The 11,401-nt window shown below is 34.5% G+C and overlaps 1 protein-coding gene across 1 annotated transcript in view; it reads right to left on the bottom strand.

Moving 5' to 3' along the window:
* Window positions 1-1,688: 1,688 nt before the first annotated feature.
* The window catches only part of Gycalpha99B (guanylate cyclase 1 soluble subunit alpha 2), a 48,013-nt gene continuing 38,300 nt past the window's right edge, over window positions 1,689-11,401 (bottom strand). The window contains exons 4-11 of the mRNA XM_003693825.4: window positions 6,696-7,041; window positions 4,982-5,354; window positions 4,310-4,489; window positions 3,489-3,627; window positions 3,203-3,369; window positions 2,967-3,110; window positions 2,342-2,496; window positions 1,689-2,151 (exon numbers count right to left, since the gene is read on the bottom strand). Coding sequence (XP_003693873.1) covers window positions 1,953-2,151; window positions 2,342-2,496; window positions 2,967-3,110; window positions 3,203-3,369; window positions 3,489-3,627; window positions 4,310-4,489; window positions 4,982-5,354; window positions 6,696-7,041 — 1,703 coding nt within the window. The 3' untranslated portion in view covers window positions 1,689-1,952. The remainder of the gene's footprint in view (window positions 2,152-2,341; window positions 2,497-2,966; window positions 3,111-3,202; window positions 3,370-3,488; window positions 3,628-4,309; window positions 4,490-4,981; window positions 5,355-6,695; window positions 7,042-11,401) is intronic.

Below are 11,401 nucleotides of genomic sequence, written 5' to 3'. Positions count from 1 at the left end.
ATTTGTTCAACAACCAAAGAAAGAAAAAGCTACTGAATTACGATTTGTAAATGCTTTATGAAATTATAATAAAATATTTTCTTGTTATATTTATCAAACAATACTTAATATCAAAAGTTTTTAATTGAACGGCATAGAGAGAAAATTTTCGTTATTTATAAACAAAAAGCAATTTTAAAATCGAATAAATTGTTCAATAATTCCGTATTATTCAAAATTTTTCAATTATTTAGCTTTGAAATCAAATATATATTTTTGTTATTCTCTCGAATATTTTTTTTGAAAATATTGATAATTATAATATCGGACATCCCGTTACCTTTTTATTACAAAAGTTATTTTTAAAAATTTTTTATTCCCACATCCTTCAATTTCCAATTTTTTCCAACCCCCAACTTTGTTAACAGTTTATTTTCACTTTTTCAATATGGATGATAATCGATAAAAAAAAGTAGATGCCCAATATTTTTTTTTAGAATCATCTCTCACAAAAAAAAAAATAAATTTCGTTTTGGAATTTCTTTTACCGACAAAAAAATACATCCAATTCTGTGCCATCTTATTATTCGCCAAGAGTTCATACATAATTGACCATCGTGGAACGTAATTAAATTAGAAACTGATCCAACGTGGATGTACAATTCGTAGATTTTTAATGTTACAATTAAATATAGTTGTTCCACTCGTTTTCCTTTCCGTTTCGTTTCCTTTCTCTCTCACCTACAATGGAATTCAGCCAAATAAAACGGCACCTGAGTATATTAACGTCACCGATAAACGTCTGAAATCTAGAAAAACCACCACTAGGAGGAAAGCGGAACGGACGTGTTCACGGGAACGTAACGTTTCATGGTAAATAAGTAATGTTTTCAGGAAAAATGCCCCACCTAGGTAGAACACACTCGTTCCAGCAAAGAGAGGGAAAAGAAAAAGCCGTGGTCGGACGCAACGTGACAACAACAATTCGTTATGATAACCGGCTGCCCTGTTAAGGAATACGAATAGCTATTATTTCAGTGAATAAAGATCGGTATTGCGCAAGATTCGAGTTTAGAGTGAGGTTTATGAAAGAGACCGACTGGCTTCAAAGGATTGGGGATAGATAAGGAAGAGAAAAAGGTTACGACAGTATCGACTACCGGTAACCATTTCTCGATGTTGAAAATGGGAATTGGGATATTATTTGTTGATAAATATCGACTGCAAAAGTTGGATTAACAAAATTAAGTGTTTTAAATTTGGATCGATTTAAGATGAAAGGAAATTGGAATTGAATTCTTTACTGATCTGATTTTTGAATTTTAATTCGATAAAGAAATATTGTATGCGTACGATAAAATTTAAATTACTGAATTCTAACTTTAATTTAAAAGAATTATTAAATATAAATTATGTATAGATTGAATCATTTAATGTGATTATTTTTGTTATTAGTTATAGCAATGCAAAGTTTTCTCACTGATCTTTAATTTTTCGTAACTTCGAATTCCACGGATTTAAGATTAAGTTAATAATTCTCTTTGTGCGACGATAATAATGATTACAATACAAAAAATCGATTCAAGAAGTGAGAAAATTAATCGCTGTCACGTTAGATGATACACTTTGTGTAATATTCGTTGTGACAAGAATAATAAAGAAACGGAGCACCATCGATGATATCTCGAAGAATAAAATAATTAGACGAATTATCATACAGATTTATTTGCTCATATAATCATAAGTATATAATTGTAACCTAAAACTCTGCGTATAAATATTATCGGGCCAGGTAATCGGCTGTTTAGGCTGGTTAGAATCAGCGTCGTTACACGGTGCCAGTTTTGTGAATTGATTGGAGAACAGACGTTTACCGAGAAATTGTTGTTATTATGGACAGAGTAGCAATTGGTACAGCGACATTCACGAACGACGCACATTCGTTGGAATGGTTCTTTTTATTATTTAAATATCTACACAGTGCTTCCAAGACCGTATTCCCTGATCGCGTTCTGAATATGCAGATCCAACGGTAGAGTCACATCCACGTCTTTGTGCTTGTAATCGTTCAGGAAATAAGACGTTCCTTCTATGTTAGCTGGAAATTCCTTGGGCAGGAATTCTTTCTGTCGTGGTTCCAGATCGAATCCTGATATAGGATATTTCAATAAGCTGTCATAAACAGACGACAATGTCAGTTATTTATGAAATTTACTTTATGATAATATAATAAATAACAGAACGTGTCGATATTTCGCGGTTTTTTCGCTACATATAGTTTTATATTTATTGGCGCGATAAACGAGTCGAAGAAATAAATTTTTGGATTACTGTAATAAAAATTGAAATGAAGATTACTTACATATATGTCGTTGGACTAACGTGTATACGAAGTGGTTCGCTCAGGGATTCGAATTTATTAGCTAAGGTGACATTGTGCCCGAAAAGGCAATACCTTGGCATTTTTTTCCCAACAACACCCGCTAATACCATCCCAGTGTGAATTCCAATACGCATCTAAAAAGATAGAGATACAGTTTAATACATTAATTTTCAGTTTTATATTTATTATATTATCTAAAAGTGATAATATTTTTTTTTCCAAGGCATTGTATCGTCATTGTATATACAACAAGAAAATTTAAAAACTTTAACAACTCGATATTCAATTATACAAAAAGTAAATTGGTACAAAGTAATAAATTATTGACTTAAATTATTGAATTACTATATTCGGCATAATCTTTGAAAGTTAATGCAACTGGACTTACTTATCTCTCTGTTATCGCGATCAAGGAATAATTTAAATAGGAAAAGTTTTAATAATTTTAGAAAGTAATCTAATTTAAATGTCATAGAATTGTAAAATATGAATTTCAATATTAAATTTTACATTAAAATTAAATTAAATTTTAATTGTATGCATCTTAATATATATTATTTGTTTGAAGGGGAAAGAATAAATTTTTATTGATTATAAATCTTACCCTAATTGGTTTACCCTTGTGGGTTAGGTGATGAGAACATGCTTGTATCATTTTTAAGGCCATCCAAGCTATTTGTTGTGCATGAATATAAGTGTCACGATGGAGGCCACATGCCACGCAATAAGCGTCTCCGATTGTTTCCACCTAAAATTTTGATTTTAATTGATAAACTTAACGATACGTTACAATATATCGAATAGAAATTATTATAATTTAATAGAAGATAAAATTCGCACCTTATAAACATCCAACTGACCGCAAAACGAGTCGAATTGTTCATAAAGATTTTGAAGCATGTTAATGACCATCATCGGTGTCGCAGTGGAACAAATTTCCGTGAAACCAACGATATCGCTAAAAAGCATCGTTACCTCGGGATAAGTTTTTGCCTCGATTGTTTCTCCTGAAAATAAATATTGCATTTCAATTGGAACAAAATTATAACTCCTAATAGATAATTTTAAGAAAGGAAAATTATTTGAATGCAAATAACTTTTCTCAGTTTCAAATTGAAATATTTACCCAGCCATAAACGCTTCGCTATATCTGGAGGGAATATAAGATGAAGCAAGCTGACGTTCTTTTCTCTTTCTGCAGACACAGCAAGATTTGCCTCTTCTATGGAACTTTTCAATTTATCCATTCGTCTTCTCAAACCATCCTGCGGGAGAAACTTTTACTTTATTTCATTTATTTACTACATTTATGCATGATTAATTAAACAATTTGTAAATGAGAAAAAGAAGAAAAAATATTTCAACAAGTTATTATATACAATCAATGAATACGAAGGAAAATTGTGATAAAATTAAAGTTTAATAGAAAAATCTTTGTGCTTTCAAAAACTAATAATTAATTGTATATTCATGCAAGTTTGAAAATTCGTTTAAAAATTTTCTGCAAAAAAAAGGATATAATATCATTTTCCTATTGAATTGATAAGTTTGTTTTTTTATAATTATCAAAGATAAACGAACGATTTTATCAACGTATGCTTAATTCAACCCATTGAGCAGTAGCGCCATCTGAAACGCTCACTCTGCACGCTAACGCCCTCTAACTCGAGGAATCGAAATCCTTTCAAACAGACGCGTGTTTTAAAATGCACGATATTAAATCTACTCGAGTCAATTGAAAATCTCAATGAATATTTTACGAGATCTATCCACAAATAAAATTTTCATCGAGATATGAAATTGCATGCTGGAAATCTCTGTTTGGAGTCCCGCTCCAAACATAATGCATCATTTAATGCGGAACGGATAATATTACTCCTTGTATGAATTCTATAAATATAAATGCGACGATATCAGAAAAAAATGATACGTGAATTTTTATTATACCTGTGCCCTAGCCTGTTCCCCCACCAAGATAACGTCTCTCGTAGCGTCGTGTAATGGAATATCGGATATAAAAAGTCCTCGGCCAGTTAATCCTTCCAAGCCATTCAGAAATGGTGAACTCACGAACAGGATGGAATCTGATTCCGGACAATGGACCATTTGACCTTTCATCTCTAAACCCTGAAAATAATTGAAATCTTATCGGTAAATATTTTGAAAATTCAATAAAGATTGCTATTTTATACAAGGATAATATACATATAATATTCGAGTATTTTAAACAAAGATCTTACAACGCAATGTAACTTTCTATAAATAAAATCGTATGCCAATTTTCATTAAAAAAAAAAAAAGAGAAAAAAAAATTCGATTCGACCTAAAATTTCAAATCTGTTACACAATTCTCTGTTCTACGAATCGATTTTCTCTCTTATTTCAACGAGAGTGAAAAAAAAAAGCATTGGATTCTTTTATTTCGGGAAACGAGAGAGAACCAGAATATTCGGTGTTCATTTGAAATGCAAATTACCGTCACCATCTTGATTCTCGAAAATTAAAAGCTCGATTTTTTTCACTCGCATGGGTCGACAGATGCGACGAACGTTTGTTAAAACGCGTGTATTGTTAAAACAATATTACCGATCTGCCGATAAGGGTAATATATCCACGTACCTCTGCTGGATATTTATCGACATCCTGAGGTCTTTGAAGGGTGAGGACGAAGAGCGTGTTCGCGCGTTTCAATATCTCGTGAAAGGTCAAAGTAATTCCGCATGGCCGTGTAAAGGTGAAATACGTCGATATTTCTCTTCCCAAACGGTTTAGATGATGGCCGAAAATCCTCATGAATCCAACACCAAGCTGCACGAGCTCTAATTGTCGATCAACCACGAAATGCCATGGAAACGCTTTGCAGAAACTCGCCACCCCCATACGAAGATCCGTGGCTTCGCTCGACAATGGACGGAACAGGGAGGTCTCCAGATTATCGTCGATCTCTGGTACTACCAAATGCTCGCTGTAGAGTTCTGGAGTGATACGATACCTAATTCGTTAAACAAATTATTACAATTGAAACAATAATACGAAATGCCTTTAAGGATAATTCGTTAGATGTAATTCTTTGACAAAATTTATATTTATCTAGAAGGTGACTTATACTTCAAATTCTCAAACCAATTTTTTTTTAAATTTCCAAATTTTTAAATTTCAAATTTGAAATGATTACGCGAAAGCAATCGAGTTGATTCGAATCTCTCATTTATATACCAAAATGCTAACGATTCTCCTAATTTTCTATACGTATTCCGAATAAAGATTATTCTTAAAGGAATACGTTAATTAAGTCGAATCCTAAGAAACTGATCACGGAACTTCTAAGGAAAGGCTCTTTTTAACGATCCTCTTTCGAGAATAAGAGAATCAGAATTTTTTTATCGTTGTGTAATGAATTCCTTGAAATCGACAAATCCGTGTGTTCCCCGTTTTAAATGTCGGAAAACATCGTTATTTGCCCACTTTATAACGGCGCGATTCCTAGAATTCTTTCAATATCGGCATGTAAATTGAACGATGTCAACACGGCTTACGTATCGAGCGCGTAAATATTGTTCTTTTCAACGTAGCGTAGAGCTTAGATCGATGCTTATCACACGTTTCAAGCATTTCCCTTTGAGATCAATGAATTGGCTACGCACCAGATTTCGAATACGCGTATCTTCATTTCAATGATATAATCGAAGCGGAATAAAAAGTAATTAAACCGCTTTTCGGATTAAATTTCGACTTTTCCATCTTTTCCATATATTTGGTACGGCACTTTGCATACGAACTATATTAAAATTTCCATATTTAAACACACGGCCTGTACACACGCTCATTCCATCTCTCTATGGATCGTAACAAAGTATAAAAAATACCTATAAAAAAATATTCGTCCTTTAACTCGGTCACGTACAATTTTTCTCATTATTATGCGAATGAGCTGAACTTGAAAAAAAAAAAAAGGAAGAAGAAAAAAAGAAAGAGAGGAAAGAATTATTAGATTTATACTGCAAGTTAAACGAATATTGGCAATATCTTTAATTGATTCGTTTTTATAATTTGCATATTTTATTAAAATTACATTTCAAAAAAAATCAAATAGAACCGATACTGATCGCAAACATTAAATTATCCTACTTAACATTTCTTCCATCTTTCAGAAGATTCTACGTTCTATCCTTCTATCTTTTAAATAAAGCGTACTAAAACTTTACGAACGATCTACAAACGATCTGATACGTTTATTCTTAATATCCTATTTATATTTCGTACAACAATTACTTAACAATCGACGTAACAATATATACAATTTCGAATATAAAATTCTCATCGAAAAACTTACCTAAAAAATTTCGTATTGTAGGGATCGGGTAGAATGTATACATTGGCATCATCGTTGTAAAACTGTCTTGCGATTCCCTTCAGACTTCCGACCAGTAGATACGCGACGGAGGGGTGATCCGTGGTGAAATGGAGCTCGATCGCTTCCGGGGTGGCGATGCACACGAACTCTGCCTCCGCCTCGGATCCGGACTGATGTTGCACCACGTCATTCACACCGTCGAGAGTGGTCAGGAACGCTGTCAGATTGTTTCCGAGGCAGCGAAACGCTCGTTCCAGCAGACCCACGCAAGCTGTATAAATCACCTCCTGCCCGAGCTGATCGAAAAACGTGCTCACGTCCACGTCTGGAAGAGAAGTATTTCGTCGAAATTGGACCTCTTCCGTGTACGGCCATTTTTTTTACGGGTTAGAAATTGTTAGATCGGGTGAAAATTGACCTTTTTGCCCGATAAAGGGCAAAGGGTAGAATTCCAAACGACTCGAACGCTGACCTAGGCGCTCTACGTTTGAACAGATCTTGGGGGTACCAGATGTAGGTCAGAAGTGACCCAGGCTAGTAGGGTACTTACTCTTAGGTGTTCGGATGGATCGATGTCGGGCGGGGTGGGGGTGTAATTGGCGCCTCTTCGGGATGTTTCGATTGTTTTAGTTTGTGGGATGCGATTTTAGGCGGGTTTGCCGGATTTTCGAAGGGATTAGAGGAAAATTTTGGAATAGTGTTTAGAAATGGCTTTAAACCGGGGCAAAATTTAATCAAATTTCAAAGTTTTGCTCTATATTCAAAAAGTTTGAATATAATGTTATAAGAATGTATTAAAAGGATCGTACATATATCGTTTTTTTTTCTTTTGTATTGTTCCATGGATTAATTATTGTTGATATTATTCAAGAAATAAGTTACATTTTCGTTATTCAAGAATTTTCTACTTCTTTTATCCGGCAATAAAATATAACTAGGATTTATCGATCGCGAATAAAACGATATTTTATACGACTTTTATACATCCACGTGTTATTTTCGAATTCCCGATTTTATAGGGAACAATATCAGATTTAATTACAGGAGAGACCACGAAAAATCCCGCGACAACACGTTCGTTAAAATGTCCTTTCAACTGCTATTGCAGACCACATTTGCAGAAAACTTCCGTCATATAAATCCTCGCCGTTGTAAAAACCGCATCTGGCGAACAATCCCTTGGTTTATCGGTGCGCTTTTTTTTTTTTTTTCGCCAATCGAATTTCCTCACAATTACTCGTTTCTCGGAATCGCAATAATTCCAGCAACGATTCGAGTTCGAGAACGTTACCAGGATGGAATTTTCTTGGACGATTTTTCTTTCAAATTTCTGCCGCGTCTCTTCTGGAATTATTCTCCAAATGCATTTTCTTCCAAGCGGTTTAACCCGATTTCATTAATTATTTAGTTGTTACCCGATTCCACCTGTTTCAAGGGAATACGAAATATCTCGTTCCACCCAGCGACGGGCAAATATAATCTCATGGAAATTTCAAGAAGAGGATCGTGACTTCAGCTATTTGTATTTTCCAGAAGCGGATCTTCGGCCATTCGTACTCGACTTCTCGAGCCATGTCATTTTTCCTTGTAGGTCTTATGCATTTTTTACTCGGAAGTATACACTTTTCAGACGATTTTTCAAATGTGAAATTGTCGGCTAAAAATTTCTCGTATTCAACGTTTCGAGAAGATATAAGAATTGTATTATATTGTTAAAAAATTATTAAATTCATTCATTCGTAACGAAAAAGGAATAACAAAATTTTACAAATATCATCATAATTATAAAACACGAAGAATTGATTGAATACATCGATCGAGGAGTTACAACGATCAATTTTCAAATACAATTTCAAAGAAAAGTGTACGATTTACATTCTTAAATTCGTTACAAGTTCGTCGATATTAAAATTAAGAAATATTTTTATTAAGAAAATTGCAAAAAAGATTTCGTTTTCTTTCGTCAAATGAATATATCATCTTAATTTACATTCATAAACATCGATCGAATATAAGGTTGTTTTTCTACCTTAAACTTATTCGTAATACAAAATACTCGTCAGTCCAAGATTTATTAATATCTCTTTTTACCCGAAAAATTTGAACGATCTCTGTATTTGTGTGTACCAATAGATGGAACAATTAAAAAAGCGAAAAAGAAAATCAGCGTAGAACCGTTCGAATCTCTCGTTTCCAACGAGCTCTACGTCACAACGGGTTGAATGCGGGCGTAATTTTGCTGACGAGGCGGCCACCGACGAATTACTCGAATCCCCCCAACCCTGTGATAAAGAGCGGGCAAAAAGAAGAAAAAAACAAATAAAAATTCCGATCGTTACAGCCGAGTGCTTCTAATCTCCAGCTATTTCGCTTTGCCAAGTAGTTGCTACGTATTGTAATTACAGCTTTCGCGTGTATTTTTTTTAGATTGACTGAATTTCAAACGAGTTATGAGATGATTAATCACGACGCGTAATCAAGCGTGATAGAATAATTTTATCCTTGTATTTATCTTTCGTTATCTGTGGAAAATATACGTTTACAATATACTCATACTTTGATTTTCTCTTTTTCTTTTACCAGTAAATAAATTCACAATGTTTGGAAATAATAGCAATCTGAATGAATATTAAATTGTATCTCTCTTGTACACTTTTCTGGAAAATCTTTAAATTGAACCTTCACTGCTCCTATTAAAAATAGCCAAAATGGAAGAGTATAACTTATACAAAAACTATTACGTGTTTCTCCGCGATTGTACCAATCTCGAAGTCTCAAGGGCATCGAAGATCCTGCGAAGATATTTTCGTCGGGGGAGGGAAGCGATTCAACATTCCTAGACTTCCAGAGGAACTACTATCCTTGCATTAATTATAATCCTGCTCAAGGATCCCTTTTGTATTCCAAGAGTCGTGAACATTGCCAATATCCAGTTTCCACGTCCCCTATATCCATTTCTATATGAATATACATTACGTGGGAACAAAGTACATTGCCTGAACATCTGAAAACCTCGAATCTTTTCCTCGTGATCCCCCCTAATCGTGATCTTAAAACTTCTCTCTCGCTTCGCATTACGTCGAGCTACGTTACATCTATCGATAGGGATAGTTATCATTCCATTCTCACGGTCGATCAATGTTCGAGGTCGCGATTCCTATCGCGTGTTTCCCCCATTCTCGGTTGGAGGAGTTCCTCAAGGAGAGGAAATCAACGTCGTGCGCGCCGGGCATTAAGATTGGTAAGTGAAGAGGGGGAGGAAGAAAAAATTTTGAAGCGGAGGTCGATAAAGTGGCGCGATTAGCTCTCTCTCCCTTGCCGCGAATCCGGAAATCGAGCCGACCTGGCCTCCCCCGTTCGTTCCAATGGCCGCGCGTTTCCCAAATGTGAGAAACGCGTGATAATCGATAGCGCATAATTTACGTGGCAGACCAATCGTCTGATGAAACATCGAGCGATGCCTCTGTGACAGTCTGTCGAATCGTTCGGCAAACCTTGACAAATCGATGATTTGTACCCCTTGGCAGTTCAGATTCACAACTTGTCGTCGATCAGGACGAAACTTGGTGCTACAGAGATGTACATCGGTTCGAGATATAAGGCGAAAATAGTCGCAAGAAACGATCGAGCACGGGTATAATTAATTAGAGAAAGTAAAAAAATACTTGGAGTTTTTAAAATAATTTTTAAGTAAAGTTGAGTAGATGTGGGATTGGAAGGGGATTGTAAGGATTTAGAGAATAAGGTCTAATTTATTTCTAGGAAAAGAGGTCAAGAGAGAAGATTTAAGAAAAGTGAAGTTGGGCAAAGTCGAAGTTCGATAGGGAAAAGAACTTGTACATGTTTGAAGGGTGGAAATATTTTTCGAACCTTGTTTAGAATGTCTGGGGGAATAATAGAATCGTCTAGATAAATAGGGTTTTACATGTCCTCGTTCTTGGAAAGAAGATGCACTTGTACCACTTTTCCGCTAAGCTCCTCCATTGATTCTGAGACCTAACTTGGACTAACTTGGACGTCGATTCTCAGCAGTTTTCTACGACAAACATCTTTATCGTTCGAGAAAAATTTATAAATTTGAATTTATATCCTTAAAAGTTTTATATTCCTTACAAAGATTGGATACAAATATGTTTACAAGCATCACTGTAAAGTTTCCTTCCCTCCTTCTCGTGAAACTTTCATCTTCTTTTTTTTTTTTTTGTCAATAATATAACAACGTACCTCGATGATAAAAAGTATCCTTTACGATATTAATTATCAATGCATTCGTTGTATCGATCAAATTTTAATTTGATATACATTTCAATTCATCCAATCTTTCGTTTCCAATCTGATTAAACGTTTGCAATGAAAACACTTCGATAACGTTAGTTATAAAATGAACACGAAAAAGACGTGTTTCTAAAACGTCGCATAAGAATAAAATACTTTGAAGTATTCGTATTGAACATCAACAAGAGGAATAACAATGTATGTATGTATGTATATATATATATATATATGAAAATGTATATTGGATGTTTTCTTTCTGTTGATATTTCCCGTGTTTGCGCAAGAATTTACGAGTTATTTGTATTCTAGCGACTTCGAGAAACTCGTTCGTCGAGGTTAGAGGTTTGAACAGGTATACAGAGTTGTTACGATGTTATCGATTGAATACTGTTCGAGTCGCTGTTTCTATA

This window comes from Apis florea, unplaced genomic scaffold (assembly GCF_048593485.1).
Source record: "Apis florea isolate Af1SG1 unplaced genomic scaffold, ASM4859348v1 contig_3203_pilon, whole genome shotgun sequence".
NCBI classification, from domain to species: domain Eukaryota; kingdom Metazoa; phylum Arthropoda; class Insecta; order Hymenoptera; family Apidae; genus Apis; species Apis florea.
This window is presented reverse-complemented; position numbering and strand designations above follow the sequence as displayed.